The 26,396-nt window shown below is 41.9% G+C and overlaps 1 protein-coding gene and 1 long non-coding RNA gene across 3 annotated transcripts in view; one reads left to right on the forward strand and one right to left on the reverse strand.

The window, feature by feature from the left end:
• The window catches only part of phf24 (PHD finger protein 24), a 64,399-nt gene extending 38,990 nt beyond the window's left edge, over positions 1-25,409 (reverse strand). For both annotated transcript variants that reach the window (XM_034192234.1, XM_034192232.1), the window contains exons 1-3: positions 24,967-25,409; positions 18,833-19,018; positions 3,436-3,514 (exon numbers count right to left, since the gene is read on the reverse strand). In XM_034192234.1, coding sequence (XP_034048125.1) covers positions 3,436-3,514; positions 18,833-19,018; positions 24,967-25,392 — 691 coding nt within the window. In that variant the 5' untranslated portion in view covers positions 25,393-25,409. The remainder of the gene's footprint in view (positions 1-3,435; positions 3,515-18,832; positions 19,019-24,966) is intronic.
• Positions 4,569-15,644, forward strand: LOC117529446. Its single transcript, XR_004566017.1, has 3 exons — positions 4,569-4,580; positions 5,098-5,103; positions 15,552-15,644. It is a non-coding gene; the product is annotated as an uncharacterized LOC117529446 (long non-coding RNA).
• Positions 25,410-26,396: the final 987 nt, after the last annotated feature.

The following is a 26,396-nucleotide window of genomic DNA, read 5'->3' on the forward strand; positions in this document are numbered from 1 at the left end:
CACGGGGCTTCTGTTTAGGGCTACGCTTCCTCCTCACAGTCACCCAGTCAGCCTGCTTTCCCGGCTGCTCGGGATCTGCCAGGGGGGAACTAACGGCGGCTAAGCTACCTTGGTCCGCACCGACTACAGGGGCCTGGCTAGCTGTAGAATTTTCCACGGTGCGGAGCCGAGTCTCCAATTCGCCCAGCCTGGCCTCCAAAGCTACGAATAAGCTACACTTATTACAAGTACCATTACTGCTAAAGGAGGCCGAGGAATAACTAAACATTTCACACCCAGAGCAGAAAAGTGCGGGAGAGACAGGAGAAGCCGCCATGCTAAATCGGCTAAGAGCTAGTAGCTACGCTAAGCTAGCGGATTCCTAAAAACACGCAAAGTGAATGATGTGTAAATAATTTAGAGGTGATTCAGCAGAATGAGTGCTTTAGTTAAGGCACGTAAAGATTACACTGGGAAACAAATCGTAATCTAGATAACTAGATCAATCTAACTGCGCAGATTAAACAGCTAACAGATACAGAAAAACACCGCTGTGCTCCGGAACAGGAAGTGATACAATACCGCAGTGAGAGCCAACCACCAGTAGTGGGGTGGAACAATACTTTTTGCATTGTGACAGTTGTATCGTAGGGCCTGTAGCAAATCTTAGCATTTTTTTAAAATGACTGTCATGGTACCATGGAAACTCAACTATGACAGCAAAAAAAAAGTGATTTCTAGCTGAAGAATCAAAAGTGATTTATAAAATATGCAAATTATTTTTAAATTTACATTGTTATTTAAAATTTACAAATTATCTTTCAAGAGAATTTTTTTCTTTAAATATTCACCACGTATGTATGTATCGTGATATGTAATGGATTGCAATTGGTGAATTGTGATATGCATTGAATCACAACAGGCATATCTTAACATGTATTGAATCGCTACAGGCATATCATGATATGTACTGAATCACAATAAGCATATTGTGATATGTATTGAAGTGTGATAGGTATATGTATTGATTACATATTGCGGTATGTAATGAATGACGATAGGCATATTGCAGTATGTATTGAATAAGCGTTTTTGTGATATGCATTGAATTTTGATAGGCATATTATGACGTACTGAATCGTGATAAGCATATCGTGACATGTTTTGAATTGTGATATTGAATTATGATAGGTGTATAGTGGTATGTATTGAATCGCGATAGAGTATCGTGGTATGTATTGAACTGTAAAAGGCATATCAAGACATTGAATCGCAATAGACATATTGTGTATAAATTGAATCGCGATAGGCGTATCATGACGTGCATTGAATTGCGATAGGAGTATCTTGGTATGTATTGAATGGCGATAGGCATATCATGGTATGCAATGAATCGCAATAGGCATATAATGACGTGCATTGAATTGCGAGAGGTGTATTGTTACATGTATTGAATTGCGATAGGCGTATTGTGACGTGTATGGAATCGCGAAAGGCGTATAGTGGTATGTATCGAACTGTGATAGGCATATCATGACGTACTGGATCACAATAGATATATTGTGGTATGTATTAAATCACAATCGGCGTCTCATGGTATGTATTGAATTGCGATAGGCGTATCATGACGTGCATTGAATTGCGATAGGCATATCATGACATTGTGATGTGTATTGAATCCTGATATCCATGCCATGGTGTGGTTTGAATGGTGGAGCTGGTGTGTCGTTCCACCCCTACTGTAGTGTTGCCCAAATCATTGAAATTTGTTTCATTGCAAATACTTAATGTCCATGAATTTCTTAACAGAACTATAAATCATTAGTTTACAAAAAATGTTACATTAAAGATATGTTAATGCAAGTCTTGATTAAATTGAATTTTTCTTCCTTTAGACATTTATTATGTTTAATGTTTCACAACGTTTAATGTTACTTTAAAAGAAACAAAAATAGAACAAATAAAGAAATATGAGGTCTGTTAGAAAACTATCCGACCTTTTTATTTTTTGCAAAAACTATATGGATTTGAATCATGTGTGCTTGCATCAGCCAAGCTTGAACCTTCGTGCGCATGCATGAGTTTTTTCACGCCTGTCGGTTGCGTCATTCGCCTGTGAGCACGCTTTGAGTGAGCAGTGGTCCACCCCCCTCGTCAGATTTTCATTGCAAGGAAAATGTTTGAACGATTTGGAGCTTTGCTGCATCAAATTTTTCCAGAAACTGTGAGAGACAGCCAGGTGGAAACCATTCGGATGATTCACACGGCTTTCAGGGACAATTCTATGGGGATCACACAGATTAAGGAGTGTTACAACCGGTTTAAAGACGGCGCACAATGGCGGAGGGCACGCCGCGCTCCGAGCGGCGATTGACAGGCTGAAACGACGTCTGACTACCAGAGAGATGGCAGAAGATGTGGACATACCACTTTTTCGGCACATTCCACTGTTACAGGAGTTTTTGTCATGGAAAGAGGAGCAGAGGAATTCGCCACGGAGCCGCTAATGGCGCGGGACAAAGGCACCTCCGTGTTGGTCTCATGGGACATGTTGTAACATGCCCAGCTCTTGCACCATTCGGAAGATTCAGACGGCTTTCAGTGGCTTTTCAGTCGTGTGACTATCCGAGAAATTGTGGATGAGCTGGACATGCCACAACATGTCATGTGAGGCTTCATCACGGCATTGCTTTTTGTTCTCTGCCATTAGCGGCTCCGTCCCGATGCGCGAATTCCTCAGCACGTCTTTTCATGACAAAAACTCCTGTAACAGTGGAATGTGCCGAAAAAGTGCTATGTCAACATCTTCTGGCATTTCTGTAGTAGTCAGACAACATCCCGGATCAACACAGCGTTCACTTTGGAAATGATCTAGTCATTTCAGCCTGTCGATCGCCGCTCAGAGCGGCGCCCTCCGCCATTGTGTGCCGTCTTTAAACCGGTTGTAACACTCCTTGATCTGTGTGATCCCCATAGAATCGTCCCTGAAAGCCGTCTGAATCTTCCGAATGGTTTCCACCTGGCTGTCTCTCACAGTTTCTGGAAAAATTTGATGCAGCAAAGCTCCAAATCGTTCAGACATTTTCCTCACAATGAAAATCTGACGATGGGGGTGGACCACTGCTCACTCAAAGCGTGCTCACGGGCGAATGACGCAACCGACAAGCGAGAAAAAACTCACACATGCGCACAAAGGTTCAAGCTTGGCTGATGCAAGTGCACATGATTCAAATCCATATAGTTTTTGCAAAAAATAAAAAGGTCGGACAGTTTTCTAACAGACCTCATAAATGGAGGATAACGGCCACTGATCCAAACTGTAGTCGACTTGAACAAACCCAATCACAAGTTGGTGTCAGACAGATTTAAAATCTCGATTCACCAATCATGAGGAAAACATCAGGAGCTCCACAGGAGCAACAGAACAGAACTGATGGGATGCCAGAAATGTCTGACCTGGGATGATCTTGCACTGTTTGAAGGTCTCCATGAGGCTGTACATCTCTTCTTCTGTTAGCAGAAGATTCAGATTATCCTGCAGAAAACAATGAGATGAGTCAGTTAAATAAACGAGGGATAGTCACAGGAGTTCTTTTCTGCCTGAGAAGAACATTAATTGATGTTAATAACTGAGTGTTCTCTGATTATAGGAGCCCCAGAGGAGCCACGTGCAATTAGCTGCAAGCATCAAAAAGTATTGGATTGTGAGTACGACATGATGTTCTGGTCTGTCTCACACCATCTTCATCATTCTATTATTATCTCCGCCAAGGAGGTTACATTTTCAAGCTCTGTCTCTCTGATAGTAGTATTGGGAAAAATCCTCAAGACATTTTAATAAAACCTTGTCAATGGGTGGTGCACGAATCAAGGATCTCGAAAACGGAAACAAATTTTCATTAAATCTGTTGCTGGGGTAGTCCTTGGTTTTTTAGACTAATCCCACCGTCTAGGAAAAGTTTATTAGGTTTTAACTCAGGTCAGTGTTATTAGTACTTTGATGAAATAGTGCCCCCATCTGCACGATAAACAGGACTGCTGGGCTTTTGAGGAGGCATGTGCTGGGGTGCATGGATAGGATATTTAAAGCCCCTGTCACACGGCACTAACGAAGGACACCGAAGCCAAAACGAAACCTGGACTTGTATTGAATTTCGAAGGCATTGTTTAACCACCATCCAGCTTCATTCCTGCAGCTGGCGCTCATCAGAATGTTCAAGCTCTTAAAAAAATGTGAACGAATCCCAACGACAACCCCAATTCATCTGTATTTCATTTTGCTTTCTGTCTTGACGGTTCCTCATCGTTCGCGTAGTTCCCGTAGCGTCAGTGTTCCGTTTGACTGTCATCCAACCTCCCAAGTCCAATGTCTTGCATGAATGTTGACGATATCTGAAAGAATCAATAACACTATGTAACACAATTTTTGTTCCTGGCTTCTAAGTGTTATATTTCAACTGCTTATGTCTAAAGTCTATGGAAAAATGACTACATTCAGCACAAACTTTGATTTTATTTTATTTTTTTTTACGTTCTAGAAAGTTCTAAAAGTTTCTTGAAATTTCTAGATAATTCTGGAAACTTCTAGAAAATTCTGGACCGTTCTAGCAGTTAAAGAATATTCTAGAAGACTACTCAGTAGTAGTGAAGGTGAATCGAGAATATTCTTGAAAACAGACAAATTTCAAAATATCATTGTCCTGATCACAGAAGCAAAGTTTCTGTGGAATAACAGCTATTTTCTATTTATTTAAGGTATAACAGGTTAGGAAAACACACTGTGTACCCAGGAACAAAACAAAAATAAAAATTTGTTACATAGTGTAATTAAAGCTCCGACGAGCTGCACGTAGCATCCTTGTATCGCTGATGACTTGTCCATGTGTGGGATGAAAAGCAACGTTGTGATACAGAATCAATAGCAGCAAGAACGTTTTTATCACCTATTGTAACTATTTATGCACATTCCAGCTGTTTGTAGCTGGCCTCTGTGTGCACACATGTTGTTGTCAAGATGACCAGATCCCGCACCTGTGGACATGAGGACAGCGTGGCTGCGCTCAGTCTCATACCCGCTGTCGGTCACGTCATCATGAATGTATCATTTGAAGCATCAAGGTCAACGTTCGCTTCATTTTTCTTTCGTTAGTTTTGGTTTTGTTTCGTTCCTTTATGCACTCTTGATTCGCAGGCTTTTCCGCGATGGGAAGAATGCAGGATCATTCGTCCACCTTTTCTTGACAGTTTGTGACTTTGTGACTTTTTTCCTTTGTTCAGCTATCGCCATGTGCTGTGTGTCCAGGTCCTAACATCGGTGTTGGCCCAATATCAGCCAAAATAACTGGATTGGGTATCGCAATTTAATAAAAACGAAATCCAATCCCAGTCTTTTATTTTACATCTGAGTTATGCTGTGGCCTTAAAAAAATTTGCTCCTCCCTTTCCAAGTTATTTTGTACACAAACAGACAACCATGAGTGATTACAATACGTTGCCACACAGCTGGCGTGAGTCTATTCCATTTATCGTGTCCTCCAGACATCGAAACAAGCACACTTGGTATCATCCTCACTTCTCTACTCTTGAAGCAGAATGTGGAGATCTGGATTTGGTCTCCGGGTGCTGGACTGTGGTTGCCTGTTGCGCCAAGCAGCTGAATTCTGTCTAAAGTCTAGATGAGGGGTTTTCAAAGTGTGGGAGATTGAGCCCCCCCATAGAACAAATGAATAGCTACTCCCCCCGACATACATACACACAATTTCAACATCTTTGTGTGTTTGTTTTTATTCCTTTACATGTTAAACACATTTTAAATATATTTGTGTGTTTTTAAGGAACCGTCTACGCATTTACACATTTTACAGCCTTTGTAAACATTTTAAACATGTTTTTAAAGAACTTTCTACTCTTTCACACATTTTACACATTTTCAAACATTTTAAATGTGTTTTCTATTTTTACCTTCTGTCATATTTCAAACATCGATTTTCTAACATTTAAACATTTCTGTGTGTTTTTAAACATCTTTGGCATAACTAACACATTTTAACATAAATAATATGAATTAAACTTTTATACATATTTAGTCTCTCATCTAGTCTCGCCTCTTGTTTAGTGCGAGCAATGAGTCTGGGTCTTTGATGCGCACAGGCGGCTAATGTGGGGATGCACTGTGAAGAGGAGCAAACGAAGATCATCCTCTACTTTCTTATTTTTTTGGTTACGCCAAACTCTGTCTTCTCACTGGTAGATTTACGCACTAAAAAAATTGTCCATTTTGCTCCTGGAATGTTAGCTAAGGGCCCTGTCCCACTGGGGAGAGGATCAATTGCCCATGAATTGAGTACACAAATTACGGGCGTTCGTTGTCATCCGCAACAAAAATGGCCAAAAATGACAAATGTTCCAGTATGAATTACGGATATATTAATAAAATATAGTGAATATATGATGAACAATCACGGTTATATAAAGCATGTAGTGAAGAAACTGATCCGACACATTGAGATTATCATGACAGTATTACGGGTGTATTATGAATGCATCGCGCACGTGTTGCGCGTGCACAGCATCTGCATTCCGGTCATAAAAGAAGCGCACTCGCTCCTTTTACCATCATATTCACACCAATAATACAGCCTCTGGAGCATTTGCTGGACTTGGACAAGTTGATCACAGAGTTAATGTTCACGTTCTCATGCGAGGGTTAACTGTTCAAGAGTTTCGGGAGCGGGAGGGGGGAAGCCGCTCAGGGTGTGAGACGGTGTTTTTTTTTTTTTTTGAGAGTGTCACAGAAAACAGACTTCAGCGTGAGTTGTGGCTAAACAGCAACTCTTTTTGCCTTCTTGCTCTCGGTCGGGACGATCGCATTTTTCTCTCCTCCTCCCTCCCCAACTTTCCTGCTACTGTAGCATGTTTTGTCTGAGGCTGCCAGCTCTGCTCCTCTGGAAAACGGCAAAATGGATCTGATCAAGTGGTCTCTGAACGCAATTGATACTATTTTTTCCACAAGGCACTCGGGAATGGAGGACCCGACCTGTCCTGCCGGGACACCTGTGGCGGGTTACGTGATGGACAGCTGGCAGAGGTGGCAAGTCATGTGCCTGTTGTCTGTGGAGGACGTTGAAGATGTTTACTTATTTGGAGCTGTGGTGACAGGGTTTCTGCTGTGTGGAGCAGCTGCAGCACTGGTTTACCGGAAAATTAAGAAGGTGGAGGCGGCATTAATTGGCCCAGGCTGCCCCACATGATTGATTCGATTGGAAGGGCAGTGTCAGCTTAGTCGGCAGGTGTCAACCGCACGTTGGAATCCATCTCGGGGAGAATGGCTGCACTGGAAAACTGCTTTGATCATCTGTAAGACCACATCTCTCCTCTGTTCAGATGTATTTGGGAGCCACTCTGAAGTTTCAGACTGTGGATTCTGCCAGGCGTCTGTTAATCTGGATATCTATTTGGTTTCCAAACACCAGCTGTCCTTCAAGGCCGCTGGGATAAAATCCTCCCCCCGAAGAACACTCCTGATAGCCTCGCTCCTCGTCTCCCCCACCTCCTTGTCTTCCACTGCCTCCCTCCCTTCCCAGTCCTGAGATGTTGACTGTTTGACCTTGAGACTCTGGTGGACTGATTCAGGACTGGGATCCCCCCCCCCAGGATGGACAGATAAGGCCTGATGGTGCCTCAAGGGCGGCCTTTCCGGGCTGTCTGTCTGGACACTGGACACATCCAAGTCTCGGCTGTTGTCTGTTGACTGTTGTGGTTTTTTTTTTGTTTTGTTATGACTGTTTTCCGTGCTATGGGTTTTTTTTTTTTTTTTTTGCTCTCCAGTGGTGCTGCGGGTTCAACGCAGCAGCATTGGAGGGTTTTCGTCCCAATTCTTTCCTTGTGTGTGCTTTTATATGTGTTCATGTACCGGACCGGCTTATGTGTGTTGTTGTTTGTTAAGTTTGTCATGAGGCCAGTCAAGGTTTGCTCAGCCCTGCTCGTGACCTAGGGCAGGGATATACATCTGGAGCTGGTCCCCGGGTGCCACAAAGGCGACCTCTGCTCCTAACTGGCAATTAGGATGGGTAAAATGCAGTAAATACATTTCATTGTGCAGGGAACATGTTCCTATGTGCATATGACAATAAACTTCTTTTGAATCCTTGAATCCTTCCTTTTATTGGTGTTAAATAAAAGTCCTGGAGGAGACATGATTTCAGCAGCTACGTCTTTGTGGATTTATACAGCTGGACCGGCACTGACTGGCAGGTATGTCGCTTTCTGCCACATACAGTACTTTGGGTTTACGTGACGTGTTTGTTATGCATTCACAGATTGTCCGCAAATCAGCTGCAAAGCAGATGTAATAAAAACACTTTATTCGTGGCCAATTTGTATGCATTCGCTACAACATATTTTAGTTTGTGATGTGGACATGATGGGCACGATATATATCTGTTTTACACACTGTTCCAGTCCGCTGCCAAGCCGCAAATCCCCATCAGTTGCGGATATCAGCGGTTAACGGCAGATATACAACGCATAGAGTGAGTATGTATTGTGTATGAATTGAGTATGTAAGGCGGACGTTATCCGCATCCAGATTTTTGAACAGCTCAAAAATCCTGGCTGCAGACCTGCGTGTCTCTGCGGATGATCACGGGCGTGTTCGGATGACAGCCAACTCATACAGGCATGTTACACGGATATTGCGGATGTTTGGCGAATATGGGCCAATTTTGTGCGCAATCCATACGCAAATCCTCCTAAACGCCAGTGGGACAGGGCCCTAACAATGTGTTCTTTTTCCTTTTTTCCCCTTCTTCTTTTGTTGGTTAACAGTGTTTACAGTTATTTTTAACCCCCCACCCCCGAAGAACTTTGGCACCCTCAGGGTGGCATACCTCACAGCTTGAAAACCACTGGTCTAGAAAAAAAAAAACACTCCTGGCAACTCCAGTGACATTGACTGAAAAGCAAAAGTCAGGGGATGGATACCCTAAAACTCGCAAGCTACCAAATATCAGGTGAGACTCTTAAATCAAACAACAATAAATGTAAGGTGCAAATCTGTCCGAAACTGGCTGGAAAACTGAGTGTGCATGAGGGAGACGAGTGAGGGGAACTACCAAGACCAAGACCCATGACCACAGGGACTGGAAAAAAAACGCCTCACGCAGCATGAGCCGACAGGTGCATCAGCAAAGATTCATTTCCTGCCTGTCGCTCTGCAGAACACGCTAAGAACACAGCCTGAAGCACCGTGTCTAATTTCGTACGACATACTTCACTCAAACATGAAACAAAGAAGGAAACACTGAAGCTGAATGAGAGACATTACTGTAAACAAGCCAACAGAGTCCTTTGGTGTCACGCTGATAAACCCTCAGAGTTTCATACTCCTCATCCAGTGGCTCCTTTCTGCAGCGTGCAGATAGTCAACAAAGCCTTTGAAAAGTTAAACATGAATAATTTCAATAAAGGACAGAAATATCCGGAATAATACATCATGTGAGTTACGGTGAACAAGCTGCTGTTATAAAGCAGAGCAGCACTCAGATTGCACATATTTATCCTCCTCGTCATCCTCCTCTTCTTTCACCTGCTCTTGTTAGGGTCCACCACAGCACATCATCCATCCCCATCTCATCCTGTAGTCAGCATCTTTCATATCCCACAAACCACTTGCATGTCCTCCCTCACCACATCCATAAACCTCCTCTTTAGCCTCCCTCTTCTCCTCCTGCCCAGCCTGCTCCATCCTCAGCATCCTTCTCCCTATATACCCTCTCAAGCTCAACTAGACAGATAACTTACAACAACACCTTGCATGACTTTGGGCCAGCAGAAAATCAAGTGGAAATGTGGGCTTTACTTACACTATGGTCACATGAGCTACAAATGACAGCGACAAGCAGTTGGCTTTGTCGCTTGATGGGTGTTCCCGGCTGTGTGCATGCTAACATCTCCATAAATTGTCTTGTAAATCACTTCAGAAGTATTCTCTGGTAACAAAAACAGTGTGTTTAGATTTAGAAGTGTCTAGTTCTCATTAACGTTTCCAAAATATGTGAAAAACATATTAGATTTATATAGAAACACAGCTGTTTCTGAGCCCTTCTTGGATTATTTTGCCACCCATCTTGGATTATTTTGTTTGAGCAAACAACCACCTGATGTCTGTTCACTCAGACTGGCAGTCACCATGTCACGTCATTCACCATTTGCATGAAGCAGACTTTATGTCTATGATGACCCCGCCTAGCTGGCGGCAGAGTGACTGTTGTCTCTTGCTGCTGCAAAATGCCAATTCTGATCAAAATGAACGGTGGACCGTCGATTTGCCTCTGTTGCTTGTAGCTAATGTGACCGTAGCTTAAATGTTTGAGAGGTATGGAACACATGGAGTCTCCAAGAGTTCACTGCAACACTATTTCCTAGACACCAAGCCAGATTTCTGAGTAACTCATCTATCTATATCTATCTACAACGCCATCCCCTGGTGGATGGTGGGATCACACATTTTTACAAAATAGGATCCCCCCACCCTTCATGTCTGACAAAATGCTGCAGGATCTGAAGACGGCAGCTTTTTTATTTTGGGGGTTTCATGTATTTGCTGAATGTTTGGGTCTGCCAGGCAAAAATCACAAAGAGAATTAGGAGAAAATTGTAAATTTTGCCCTAACGTTCTGTAACATATGATCCTTTCTACACCACACAATATTCTTGTGCATGTGTAATTATCCGGATTGTCTACAAATGTTTTCCAGACCAACACAACGAAACTGTCCATCTGCTCCTGGGGCTTTGACAATATTCTATGGAGTTGTGTCACAATCTGATCAAAATCAAACCTCAAAATTGATGTGCTGCATAATGCAACACCCAACCGGTAGCATCCGGAAAACATGTTGGACCAAACAGGCCCTCAGGGAAGAAAACACTAATCTTATGCTGGCAGCTTGCATCCAGTAAATATATCAATGTGTGAGACTCTAGAAAATAACAACACAACTTGATTTGTTCAGTTTAAAATGGTTTGTGTGTTCATCCCGTTAGTGTCAGTGCAAGAAATTAAAAACCAAAAACATTGTTGTACAAGTAGTTTAATGGTCTGATATAATCACACTGAGAGTTTGCTCATTTTATTGCAAATGCAACAACTGTGCATGCTACAGGAACTGTCACTCCTCTCTCAGTGCAAAAAAAACTCTCCAGTTTCCTAAAAGGGGTAAAAAGCTACTTAGAAAATAGAAAACTGTTTGTTCAGATAAATAATACTAAATCAGAATTGTGTAACATTATTTATGGAGTACCACAAGGGTCGGTACTTGGACCCAAACTGTTTATTTTGTATATCAATGACTTTGTGAATGTATCTAAAGTACTTGGCAGCATATTATTTTCTGATGATACAACATTATTTTACTCTGGATCAGATATACAAGAAGTAGTACAAGTGATAAATACAGAGTTGGAAAAAGTTAAACATTGGTTTGATATAAACAGATTGTCACTAAATCTTAATAAGACAAATTTCACATTGTTTAATGACAGAGTGGAAAAAAATGATGTGTCATTAAATATAGATGGAATGGACATACAAAGGGTAAAAGAAACAAAATTTCTAGGAGTCATGATTGATGAAGATCTTACATGGAAGTCACACATAAATTACACAAAAGGAAAAATAGCGAAAGCCATTGCTGTTTTGCATAAAGTAAAATTTTCGTTAAATAGTTTTGGTTTATTAACATTGTACAATTCATTGATTGTCCCATATTTAACTTATTGTGTAGAAATCTTGGGATCAACATGTAAAACTTATACACAACCATTATTTATTTTGCAGAAAAGAGCTTTAAAAATGATTAGCAATAGTTGTTTTAGAGATTAAGTATAGGGTACTTAAATTTCATGATTTAGTTGATTTGAAAATATTACAAACAATGCACCAAGCTAATAAAAAATACCTTACCAATAAACATTCAAAATATGTTTGAAAAAAGAGTAAGTAGTTAGAATTTGAAAAGAATAGAAGTCTTTAAAAAAAAACAAGATTCAGAACCAAAGTAAAGGAATGGAGTACTGCAGTGAATGGTGTAAAATTATGGAACAACCTCAACAAAGAAATCAAAGAATCAAGGTTGCTTAAATTATTTAAAAAACGTATTAAACTAGATGTATTAAGTAAGTATGAAACTATGAAATAAGTCAGTGGGTTGTGACAAAGTCTAAAATGTAATCTTTTAATAATGTCAAAATGTTTTAAGTCTAACATGTAACCTGTTAAAAATGTAATCTTTTAAATAATGGCTAAAATTATGAAATAAGTCAGTGGTATGTGACAAAGTCAAAAAATGTAATCTGTTAAATAATGTTGAATAATGATGCTTAAAATTGAAAGATTGTATTGTAAAAAGGGGCAGAAAATATAAGATTTGTTCTTCCCTCTGCTCCTTTTCATTCAGTGTCTTGTAATATATTCATTTCTGCTTTTCTGTTTTTCTTTTAAATGAATGAAATAAATATTGAAGAAGAAGAAGAAATGTTGAGTAATTGCAGGATTGAATCATTCTGCAATTCACGCATGCAATTTAACAGCAACTGAAAGCAACAGTCAAATCAAAACTATTTATATCATGGATACATGAAAGCTGAGTTCAGCACCCAAAGACATGCAGATATGTTAACAGCTCCTGTTTTGTCTTGTTCTATCTTCTTGGCAAAGAACATACAAAATTCACACGGAAAGCACCAGGTGGGAAGCAATCCAGGAACTTGCTGATGTGAGGCAGCAGTGCTAACCACTAATCCACTGTGTCACACATGAGACAGGCATCAAACACACGTCTCATGTATGAAACAGGTTATGTTTACATTAGTTTTTATTAGAAGGAACCTTGTCCAATGTACAGTAGGTGGCTCAGTGGGATACGTAGTTGGGCCACCAATATGTAGACCAGGGTTTGATTCCTGGTCATTCTACCTGTCTGTGTCCTTCAAAAGACACTTTCTCCATTGTCTTTGACCATCCAGCTGTAAATGGACACCAGCCTTGTCTGGGGAAGTAATAAGAGCCTGACCGATATGGATTTTTTTTTTTTATGGGGCTGATATTATCAGGTAAAAAAAAGTATATCGATATATCTGCTGATATTTCCATAAAAAATGCCAGTAATTCCAGACATTTTCATTATCAAACGCTTATGACAAAGTAATGTAAAAGAGGTTTGATGTTTTAGAGTTTAAATATGAACTTTATTATAAATAACTTCAAATACAACCAACAACCAACCAACAGGCATCACTCTGCCTTCACTTGGATTGGCAGTCACTGTGCTGCATCAGTCAGCATTTGCATACGAGGTCTGTTAGAAAAGTATTGGACCTTTTTATTTTTTGCAAAAACTATATGGATTTGAATCATGTGCGCTTGCATCAGCCAAGCTTGAACCTTCATGCGCATGCGTGAGTTTTTTTACGCCTGTTGGTTGCGTCATTCGCCTGTGGGCAGGCTTTGAGTGAGCACTGGTCCACCCCTCTCGTCGGATTTTCATTGTCAGGAAAATGTCTAAACGGCTGGAGCAGCGCTGCATCAAATTTTTCAAGAAACTGTGAGAGACAGCCAGGTGGAAACCATTCGGAAAATTCAGATGGCTTTTGGTGAAAATCCTATGGGCATCACACAGATTAAAGAGCATTACAACCCGATTAAAGATGGCCCACAGCGGCTGAGGGCGCGCCGCGCTTCGAGCGGCCATCGACAGGCTGAAATGACCAGATCATTTCCAAAGTGAAGGCTGTGTTGATCTGGGACGTCGTGTGACTGAATAGTTTTGACTGTGTTGAATGCTTGGTTTGCAAAGTACATGTCAAACAATATTGATGTACATTGGATTCTATGGCATGTGACATATGGTACCCTGTAATGTGACAACTGAGCATGGCACATGGTGCAAACTATTCCTTTTTAAAACCCTATTAACTCAGTCAATAATTTGCATCATATTTTACAGAGATTGGAGCAACTTTAACTTTTGACCTCTGTACAAACTGAAATTGACCTTTGTCACCATTCTTGCTGTTTTTACCCCATAAATCCATAGCATTCAGTCATAGATAATCTAAACTATATCTTTTGGGAATATTTATGATCAGACAAATAATGTGTTATACTTTTCAATATGATAGGAGCATTTTTAAATTTTGACCCCTGTGTAATTCTTCTTTGACTCCTACCTGGCTGCTATATTGGATTTAAAGTGGCCCACACTTTTTTTTCAAACACTGACTTATGAAGAACATTCATGCCAAATCTGATACTTGGCCAAAATTCACTTATCTGCTCCACTATTCTGGAAAAACTAATGACACCATTTCCAACAGCCAAAATGTTAAATCCTAAAACAACATTTTGCATATTGACAAAAATAACAGACACCGATATTTTCATGAAATCCTCACAACTCCGCCGATCAACCACTACATATTGGTTGTGCTCTTGAAGTAAACTGTAGAACTCATGTCCTGTCCAGGCGAAGTCACAGGCCCTCATATGCACCACATTAAGGCGACCAGCAGACAAGTCCAGATATTTTATTTGGAGACACAGCATGTCACTCCGTGACGTGATGGACACACTTAATTCCATGTCACTGACTTCTAAGCAAGAACCTAGATTCTCGTCCATGTGTCCAAGAAACGAGTTCTACATGGAGGACTCAGTGGTGTTCTGAAGTCCTCCTCCCTCTGCCCAGATGCCACTGAGCCATACATGCAACAGTCTGCTTTGAAGGCTGACTGTAAATCAACATTCAAGGAAACACAGCCCATGTGTCACCAGCCTCCAGCGCCTGCATGAAATTAAATGTCAGATGCAACAGAAGGGAAGATTTGTAACCGACGACCGACATGTGCTCACAAAACAGCAGGTTTATTTGGAGTAAAACTGAAAGCGGTAAAATTGCGCATCTCTCCATCTCCCTATCATGTTCAGGGATGCGAGCCAAATGCAGAGGACTTTTCGGCGTCCTCTCTCAGACTGTGTGAAAACATCCTCCCCCTCCTCTCAGTGCAAGTTTGGCAGCGGGTTTGGATTCTCAGGGCTGGCGAGGAAAGGCAGCGGAGCCCCTACTCCACTCTGAGGGCTCTTCAAAGCAAAAGTGCTCTTCAGCTGTTTATGTGTGAATTAAAGCAGATTGCATTATGTCTCTCAAAGGACGGGGGCACCGGAGAGCCATCAGGTTTGGCACTGGGCTGGAATTCCGATAACAGTTTTGTGTCAAAGGGCTTCCAAAAGCAAGAACATTGTCTAAATGTAATAGAAATCACAATTGAAATGTTTTTTGTTTTTGTTTTGTTTTATAATTTTCCTCTATGTCTTACCTAGAAATAGCCATTGTGCATGAACTGTAAGTTAAAAAGTGTAACAATAACAACTCAACAAAGGACAAGCTTTAAATATGCATACATGCAAGTAAGTCTTATATAGAGCCTGTGGCCTTTTGGTGCAGGTGCTTATCTCTGGTTTCCGTAGTGTCAAGCGGATGAGAGTCTACAGTTCCACCTGGGCAAGACATCAGTCCAACGCAGGTTGCTTCCGCAGTTGTGGCCAGTACCCATTTCCAGCTGGGTGGACTGAGACAATGTAGATTAAGTGTTTTGTCCAAGGACACAGAAAGTCCTCGTGGCAACATCAACCAGAGACAAAACAATAATAAGCAGACAAATGAGACAAAACTGTTGTATGGCTGGGGGTCCTGGCTGCCTTTTTGTTTCTGTCTTTTGTTTTTCCTTCCAGGTGGCTTGCATTTGGGACTGAGTGGCTGTGTTGCTGAGGTTATCAGGACCTCACCCTGATCACCTGCGGCTCGTCAGGACTCACAGCTGAGGTGCATCTATATGGATTGGAACATGGTGGCATTTAAGACTGGAGTATACAGTGTGTATTTGCCAGAGACTCGACCTTGTGACCAGACGGGTGAGCTCGTCGTCTCGGGAGCCATCTCATCATCAGTGGATGCAGAGAACGTCCAGGGTTTGATGCACGGTCTGTGAAAGAGGAGGGGGTGAGGTCTCACGCTCGTCAGCACACTTCCTGAGGTACGTTAGATTTTGTGACTAACGTTTATACAGTCAGTAAATGTGGTGTCCCTCACACCTTATTATATTGAGCTGTACGTTAGTCATGTATCGGCTTCCACTGCAGTGGAGTTTTGTGAACTAGATGTTCCATGCCTGCAGGTTGGGAAGCTGATTAGTAATTAAGCCAGGAAGTGTTTGCTGTTTATGTACACCTTTGAGTGGTCTCTCTGTGTGTAGAGTGTGGACTCACATAATGGTTCCTTCTTTCACAGACTCGGTTTGTTGCGGCCACCTGGGGGGTGTCGGCGGGGTCCTTGGGTCCGAACGGCTTCTGGCTCCGGACCGTTAGCGCTGCTGGGAGCGCACCGTATCACCAGCACGCCAGACCGCACACTCTTTTGTTGTTTTTGTATCACATCACTGTTATGTATTAAATTCAGTTAGCCTTTGTACCGTGCTCTGCTTATTTCATACTGGGTCCTTCAAACGCTGGTCGGTTCTCCGAGCTGCGTCCGACACATAACAAAAACATGTTTAAAATTCTGCACAGGACAGAAATTTCCAAATGTAATATAACTTGATTCCTCAGTTATTCACTCTTAAAGTGTACACATAATGCCATGTTTTCATGACTATTTAAGACTAAAATTAAACAGTTTGAAATTTATCCTTTCCTGGTGCGTAGTTCTTGAAGAGATAAATATTCTGATTTTGAACTGCGCTCCACTAAAAGACCAAGAACTTCCCGGCGTGCTGACATTGGATAAGAAGGAGGAAGAAGTGGCGTCAGCTCTGGAACCATTACCTTAATTGTCCCGTGGTTCGGGTCGGAGCTGCACCATGTTTTCGGGGTCAGAACGGTTACTTTTCGCCGGCAGAATGGCAGGTGGAACACTTAAACTGACGAACGCGCACTTGCACGGAGTCCCTGGCTGCTCCACTCAATACAGACACAAAACTGAGGATCTTCAGATTATTATTATTATTATTTATATTATTATTATTATTATTGTTATTGTTTTCTGGATCATAGGATAATGTCGTTGCTTGCAGATTGAGATGTTATGAGCAGATGAGGCGCTCCGAGTCTTTTTCCTGCAGCGCAAAGCCGCTCTGTTAACAACATAGACTGGATCTATCAGCCGCAAAAACTGATTACAGCTGGTGCTGGAACCTGGCACCAAATCCCGTGTGTCAAATGGAGTTTCCTTCAACCAGAACACAAGGAATTAAATTATGTTTCAGATGTGGTTTTGTAAAGGCAAATAAGTTTAAAGATGATCTCACTGAAATGCACAGGTAAGACTATATATTTACTTCTGGTGTAAATGGGTTTAATATTTAATAATAACATATTCAAGAAGGAAAACAATATTTATTTTAAAAATAGCTGATATTTTCAGACGCTCGTGTCATTTTTTTAAATATGAAATTGTTTCTAAGCAGAAAAAACAACAATAAAAAAATCCACACTTTTTCATCACTTTTTTCTAATGTCACAGATCATAAAACTATTTTTTTATCAGTTGATTACGTCCAAAATGCTGGAAAAAAAAACAATAAGTAACAATATGGCCGCGGCTGAGGGCTGAACGGGGCTGAAATAGAGCGCAGGCTTCAGACAGCTGTTTATCCTTCACCTGCTCACTTATCATCGACTTTTATTGTTCAGGATTTTTAAAAATATCAACACTTTATCATCATTTTAGTTATTATTTATGCACATTTTTTGGTGTCACACTTTTAATTTTCATCACAATCTGTTTGTGAAATCTGTTTTCTGGAGTTGTAATCCATGAGTCAGAAGCCAATTTCAACAGAATTGGTACAATCCAGCCTTAGTATACTATAGCCTACACGAAAATGTATGGTGACCATCCCAGGGTGGTAGCTGTAGCCAGGTTGGGGTCAATGAAGGATTATACAGGGGTCAACGTTTTAAAATGCTCCAATAATACTGAGAAATATATCACATTATTTGTCTGATCACCGGGATTCCAGAAAGGTATAGTTTGGACTATTAGTAAATATTATGGGGTAAAAACAGCAACAATGATGATAAAGGTCAATTTCAGTATGTACAGGGGTCAAGAGTTAAAGTTCCTCCTATTCTGGTAAAAAGTGATGCAAATTTTTGGTTGGGCTAACAGAGTTTTAACAGGGAATTGTACCATCTGTCTTCATTATGTAAAGGTTAACCAGTGTCACAAGGAGGTGATGGTCTCGTGGTTAAGGCATTGGGCTTGAGACCAAATCTCACCCTGACTGGAAAATCACTAAGGGCCCTTGGGCAATTGCTCCCGGTGTGTAGTAAGCACCTTGCATGGCAGCAACCTCACATCGGGGTGAATATGAGGCATTATTTGTAAAGCGCTTTGTGCGTCTGATGCAGATGGAAAAGTGCTATATAAATGCAGTCCATTTACAAGTCATAGAATCCATAGACCTTTGTTGTACCTTTACTTTGGAGACCAAGTGTTCAGCAAGGTCAAAACTATTCCATTTATTAATTCTGTTAGCTAAACTATACCTTTTTGGAATCTTTAAGATGAGACAAATAATGTGGTATAGTTTGCAATATGAATGCTGCATTTTTAAATGTTGACCCCTGTGTAATCCTTCACTGACCCCTACATGGGATGCCACCATACATTTTTGTGTGGGCCTGAGGCTGGATTGTAAGTGTTGTTTAGTACCATGTGGTCAATTGGCACCACAAACCTCCTTGACTCATGGACTATTGAGCCAGTGATGGTGGCGGTGCATTGTGCAGACTTACACAGTAGTAGCAGCTCCACCCGGGAACAGTGTGAGCTGTGTCCTTCATCTCTTGCAGGGCCTCAGCACGCAGGTAGCCCAGCTCCCGCAAGCAGCCGTCGTGGAAAACCCGGGTGCAGATCCTGCAGGGATACAGGTCATCCGCTGTCCACACTTCACACACGTCACACATCTCATCACTGGGCAGCTGAGGAAGAAATCACTGAATCGGTGAAACTGCACGATAACAGTGAGGTGTCTAGAGCAGGATCCTGCTGACGCTCCAGCAAGATTAGCAGCAGTCCGAAGGTGTAACTCTTTCTTTTATTTACACTCAACAAAAATATAAACGCAACACTTTTGGTTTTGCTCCCATTTTGTATGAGATGAACTCAAAGATCTAAAACTTTTTCCACATACACAATATCACCATTTCCCTCAAATATTGTTCACAAACCAGTCTAAATCTGTGATAGTGAGCACTTCTCCTTTGCTGAGATAATCCATCCCACCTCACAGGTGTGCCATACCAAGATGCTGATTAGACACCATGATTAGTGCACAGGTGTGCCTTAGACTGCCCACAATAAAAGGCCACTCTGAAAGGTGCAGTTTTGTTTTATTGGGGGGGGGGGGGGTACCAGTCAGTATCTGGTGTGACCACCATTTGCCTCATGCAGTGCAACACATCTCCTTCGCATAGAGTTGATCAGGTTGTCAATTGTGGCCTGTGGAATGTTGGTCCACTCCTCTTCAATGGCTGTGCGAAGTTGCTGGATATTGGCAGGAACTGGTACACGCTGTCATATACGCCGGTCCAGAGCATCCCAAACATGCTCAATAGGTGACATGTCCGGTGAGTATGCTGGCCATGCAAGAACTGGGACATTTTCAGCTTCCAAGAATTGTGTACAGATCCTTGCAACATGGGGCCGTGCATTATGTTCTTGGATGTATGGCACAACAATGGGCCTCAGGATCTCGTCACGGTATCTCTGTGCATTCAAAATGCCATCAATAAAATGCACCTGTGTTCTTCGTCCATAACAGACGCCTGCCCATACCATAACCCCACCGCCACCATGGGCCACTCGATCCACAACATTGACATCAGAAAATCGCTCACCCACACGACGCCACACACGCTGTCTGCCATCTGCCCTGCACAGTGTGAACCGGGATTCATCCGTGAAGAGAACACCTCTCCAACGTGCCAAACGCCAGCAAATGTGAGCATTTGCCCACTCAAGTCGGTTACGACGACGAACTGGAGTCAGGTCGAGACCCCGATGAGGACGACGAGCATGCAGATGAGCTTCCCTGAGACAGTTTCTGACAGTTTGTGCAGAAATTCTTTGGTTATGCAAACCGACTGTTTCAGCAGCTGGTCTCAGACGATCTTGGAGGTGAACATGCTGGATGTGGAGGTCCTGGGCTGGTGTGGTTACACGTGGTCTGCGGTTGTGAGGCTGGTTGGATGTACTGCCAAATTCTCTAAAACACCTTTGGAGACGGCTTATGGTAGAGAAATGAACATTCAATACACGAGCAACAGCTCTGGTTGACATTCCTGCTGTCAGCATGCCAATTGCACGCTCCCTCAAATCTTGCGACATCTGTGGTATTGTGCTGTGTGATAAAACTGCACCTTTCAGAGTGGCCTTTTATTGTGGGCAGTCTAAGGCACACCTGTGCACTAATCATGGTGTCTAATCAGCATCTTGATATGGCACACCTGTGAGGTGGGATGGATTATCTCAGCAAAGGAGAAGTGCTCACTATCACAGATTTAGACTGGTTTGTGAACAATATTTGAGGGAAATGGTGATATTGTGTATGTGGAAAAAGTTTTAGATCTTTGAGTTCATCTCATACAAAATGGGAGCAAAACCAAAAGTGTTGCGTTTATATTTTCGTTGAGTGTATTTTATCTGCTTTGATCACCTTGCTGAAGCAGACAAGAGGATTACAAAAAGGGTGTGGTTTATCTTCTGCCAATCAAAGCTCTGACAAACAGAACAGGATGACAGATTAGGCGTCACTGATAGGAGTGTGCTTTGGTGGCAGGAGGAGCGTTGAGTCATGAAGGAGTCCGAATAACATTTATTGACTGGTTGGTTTTCACATATGAGAAACTTCTCCCAACTTCTCCCAGGTCTTCTGGCTGATTTCCACAAATCTTTAGGGTTTGGACTCACAAAGGTCAAGATCCGTGGGGACAAAGATCAAAATGTTTATTTATGACCCCTCCTCACTCCAATGTCCACCAAACATGGCACACATATGTAGGTGGGCTTTTGAAATTTACAAAAGGTCAATCATTGTGGTTGAGATCATTGGGACGAGAGGTCAAAATTTAGATTTTTGCACTCAAATGTCCAACAAACTTGGCACACATACTTGGGTTGTGGAATTGCTCTGGCAAAATCAGTGGTTGTTGGAGTTAAAGATCAGATTGGAGTAGGTATTTGCAATGATGACACCATCTGTAGTTTAAGCGCCTGAGCTGCCACATGTGCTGCGCTGCTTTATGTCCAGGTTCAACAAAAACTGTTTTTAAAAACCAGCTTCCTGCAGGATGGTATGGTGGTCGTGAAGTCGTCTTTCCCTGTCCAAACTTTAGACTGGTACTATGTCTTGTTGAATAAGCTCTCACTTCTTCTGAGATGACCGCTGATATGTGTGTCCTTGTTTAACATCTGTCCAATGTGGTTTTTTCCCCATAGACCACATTTACAGACAGGATGCACTCAGCTGTCAGGCCGGGGAAAATAACTGCAGAATGCTTGACTGGTTAACCACACAAACAGTTTCCGCCCCGGTAGTTTCAGTGCCACAGCGCTGCTTTCTGAGCTGCAGGCTACAACACAGATGCCTGACTTATTCAGTCACAGTTTATCTCAAGTTGCACTATAATCCAAGTAAGAACTTTTAACAGGAAGCATACAAACACTTAATGGATATTAAATTAATTATTTTGTTGTGACAACGATCAAACATGGGTTTGACTGTTACTTGTATTTCAAGAATTGCAAAATATGTTCTCATGAGTGAATGCTGTACTAAATTATGGTAGTTACCCAGTTATGAGTATTAACTCGTCGTGCAGTCTCAGCGTCACTCACTAACTGTCTGATCAACAAATGATAAATGCACTGCAGTTTTATAGAGTTTTACCATCTGATGCATGCATGCAAAGTGCTTTGCAATGGTGCCTCACATTCACACAAATGTCAGCATGCTGCCATGCATGTCACTCAAATGCACAATGGAACAACCTTGTTCAAGGCACCATGATGATTCTGATGTCTAAAGGGAAACTGAAGCAAGACTGTGAAGCTGTGGACATGTGAATCTGAGAGGGCCACATTGGAAATAAGCGTTTTTATGCTTGAATGCGCTATCCTCGGTTTTATTTGTACCTTGTATTTTTTACTGGTATGAATTTGACCAAAATAAATCCAATCCAATCTTCTGCTCACAAGCCTGTCATGGGTCATGTTTTGGTGTTTTACTTTTATCTTCACTTTGTTCCATTTTCTGGCTATTTCTCTGTGTGCTATTTATTATTCTCAGTGGGTTATTATTACCTCTGCCAAAGAAGTTGGTGGAGGTTGTTTTCACCCGTCTATCTGTCTGTCTGTCTGTTTGTTTGTTTGTTTGTGAACAGTCTGGAGCCCACAATTTTTCATACATGGTTATGAAATTTTTACTGAAGATTCACATCCTGATAGGCAAGAACCGATTCAATTTTGTCGGTCAAAGGTCAAAGTCAGGAAAAGTCTTGGAAAATTCCCTATCTTTAGGACCCCTTCACACATAGTGTGAATTTGGTCAATTTGTGCATAAAGTGCGCATGAAGCAGGAATCGTGTACAAAACGTGTAAAATCGTAGCTGCCTCCTCGTACATCTGTTGCTACAACTATTTGCGCACACCAGCAGCTGAAAGACAGAGTGTGCACTGTGTGAGCCCATCAAACACTCTTGCGGCAGGTGTCGGCCACATTCCAGCTGACACACACAAACATTTAACATCACATGGCACTTAGAAAATATGTGGCCATTCATACTGTCATCACGAAAACAGTCAGCAGACGATCATTGTCGAGGTGGATGTGAAATTTGTCTAAGTGCCCCACGACTGTGAAGCTGCAGAGTGCACCCGTGGCGTGCCAGAGTGTCGGCTCCCCCAACAAGAAGTGTGCATGTGTTTCGTGTGCCCCCCCCCCACAGGCAAGGCATCTCTCATATGATCACAGAGTGACATCTTGGTCTGTGCACTGACAAGACAGGGGGCGTGGCTGTTAAGACATCACCGGTTCTGGATATCACAGCTGCAACACGTCCCGTGTTCTGACAGATGCGCATGTGTGCTTGTGTGGAAATACATAAAAACACATAATAACATTCATTTGGACATGCAGTAGGCGATCTGATTGTCACGTCTGACAGGACACGTGTGTCGTGCTGTGAGGGCCGTGAGTGGCACAGTGCAAGCAGCTGCAGCAGCTCGCACCGTGTTCCTGCTCAAAAGACACCATCGCATACATGAACCGTCGCACCGGCATCGTGCACGCCTGCCCGTCGGTGCGATGTTTTGTGGTGCGCTCATACAAGCTCTTCTGAGTCGCCCTGAGTTGTATGTATTAACACTATGTGTGAAGGGATTTTCAAAAATTCATGACCGTCAAAAAAGATCAATTTTTTTTTCAGATTTGAGACCGTTATGTAGGATGGTATCCTTTATTGACTGACAAAGATTGATCCGGTTCCGATCCAGATTACAGATTTTGTGTCCATTTAAATTTAACATTGAAAACTCCCTTTAATTTATATTTTACATTATATCTTAATCAAATGTGTCCCAATCACTCTCATATTTGAAAGTGAGGTGCAGACTGCCACTCACTATCACCTGACAAAGATTAATCCCGATCTGATCCGGACTGTGGATTTTGTGGGCATTTGAATTTAATATTGAAAAGCCCATTTAGTGTACATTTGCATTATATCTCAAACAAAAGTGGCTCCATGATCATTCTCATTTGTAACAATGAGGTGCAAATTGGCACTCTAAATGAATAGACTAAATTTGCTCCACATCTGATCCGTATTGCGGATTTAGCGGATATTCAATTTTAACATTGAAAAGCCCTTTTGATCTATATTTTGTATTTGGTATGTTTTAGCTTATGAAAAGCCACTTCTAACAGGACTTTGACCTTGAAAACTTTTTCCAAGGTAAAAATTTGTGGAACTGGAAACTAGTGTTGGTTCTATGAGTGCAGTGTTCTACTTCTCCGTGTGTAAATGGCAAATGGACTGCATTTATATAGTGCTTTTCCATCTGCATCAGACACTCAAAGCGCTTTACAAAATAATGGCTGACATTCACCCCAGTGTCAGGGTGCTGCCATACAAGGTATTCACTACACACCGGAAGCAACTAAGGGATTAAGGGCTTTGCCCAAGGGCCCTTAGTGATTTTCGGGTCAGGCTAGGATTTGAACCGAGGATCCTCTGGTCTCAGGCCCAACGCTTAAACCACTGGATCATCACCTCCCCTTTGTTATTTATTATTCTCCGTGGGTTATTTAGTATTCTCCATGTGATCTGGCTCTTCTGCTTTTACTTTGAAATTTGGTCAAGGTTCGTTTCATGTAGCTTATACGAGGGCTGTCCGTAAAGTATAGGTCCTTTTTATTTTTTTCAAAAACTATATGGATTTCATTCATATGTTTTTACGTCAGACATGCTTGAACCCTCGTGCACATGCGTGAGTTTTTCCACAAGTTGCTCAGCGTGAAGAGCTCTCTCTCGCACTGACAACAAAAAGCTTGGGTGGAAATAAAAGCCAGTGCGGAACACAACTTCAGACTCTATCACCTTCAAAAAAGGTGTTGAGATAAAGCCTAAAAGTCCCTTTACAGGCTGTCTGAAGAGCTTTATCATAATGTCTGACATGAGGGCGGTAAAGCAATAATTCACTGCTGTTGCCATGGAGATTCTTGAGAATCTCACAGGCATCTTTTTAAAATCCAGGACTCTGGGATTTATTGTGTGTATGTGTGAAAGTGAAAGGTATTTTTATGACACCCTGGCTGTGAATTTTCAATGAAAGCTAGTCAGATCATAAGTCAAGATGCCTTTCACACCTGCTCTCTCTTTCCCAGCTCCACCTCCACCGGCTGGTCATCATGTTTATCTCTTTTGGGCCTCACAAAAGCAGGAGGAGTAAGTTGATGGCTCTTGTCCAGCTCTTCAGGTTCCACTCCTTTCCCATCTCGTAACCTCGACCAAGCCTCCTGGTTGACCTTGTACTCATCCCTCACCGGCGCGGAGGCCTGCTGGGATGTCGAGGGGCCTGCGCTATTGTCTTTCTCACCCTGTTCCGCCTCCTTCTCGTTCTTCTCGTCGGGATTTGCTGAGGTTTTGGCCATCTCGTCGCCTTCCTCTACTACACCTTCTGCCTGTTTAGTTACAGCAGCGCGGTCTTTAAGTCCCTGCTGGAAAGCCGAGACGACAGCGCTGCACTTCTGCACCTTCTCCACCTGCTGCTTCTTGGACATGAGCACTCCCATTGCTGCAGAGAGGAAAAGAAAAACTGTTTCTATCAAATTTACGAGGCTACAGTAATGCTTCAAGCTTTTAGAGAAATATCAGAACATCTGAGAGGCCTGTGGCATTTCTGCACGAGATAATAAAGACACCAAATCCAAACCCATTGCTGTTCTGTGGAAGGTCAATGCTGATATAAAAACAAACTTTAGACAGAGACCAGGGCAGGTCACTTGAAACGTAACATTTTGCTAAATAAGGTTTTTTTCTGTATTGGAGCGCTGTGGCTGTGTGGATCATTCAGTCTCTATGTTTGGTACAATTTTTTTATGGTCCTGCATGCCTTTTTATGTGTTTTGGATGCGCGTTTCTTTACTGCATTACTTGTAAAAACAAACTTTGCCAAAATCTTATAATCTGGCATAATAACAGAAAAAAAAAAATGAAAATCATATTTGGTAAACATGAGACTCCTTGGCTAAATTGCAAAGAACAAAATTAAAGTTGCCCAAAATCTTCATCAAGATCTGATTATCCAGCATAGTTCTTGCTGTCAGAAGGTGGTCAAGATGAACAGATACCCCTCGCAGTGGAGCGGTTAAAATATTTACATACGTAAAACAATTTAGAACAATGTTCAATCAACAAAATCATTTGTTCAACGTGTTTCTCCACCACTGGAAATTAGTGGGAAAGCCAAAGACCCTTTCACACAAATGTGAGACAATACAGGTGAAGTGTGAATCAGCTATTGTCCTCACTTATTCCCCTTACACCGAACATGAAAATGCATGGATCAGTGGTCGCATTCGCTTTTTAGCAACACTATTTTTCAGAAAACCATTTTCATCTAGCCTCTTCTTCTTATTCTACAACTTTTCTCAATACATCTCTCCAATGATTGATCCGTTTCAAGTTCACTGCCTTGCTCAATGTCACAATCACACTCAGGGTATCAAACCCGCCAACCTCTGGCTCACTCGTACACCACTGCTAAGGTGACTTTTCATATTACATAAAAAAAACA

Source organism: Thalassophryne amazonica, chromosome 17, assembly GCF_902500255.1.
Source record: "Thalassophryne amazonica chromosome 17, fThaAma1.1, whole genome shotgun sequence".
NCBI lineage: Eukaryota > Metazoa > Chordata > Actinopteri > Batrachoidiformes > Batrachoididae > Thalassophryne > Thalassophryne amazonica.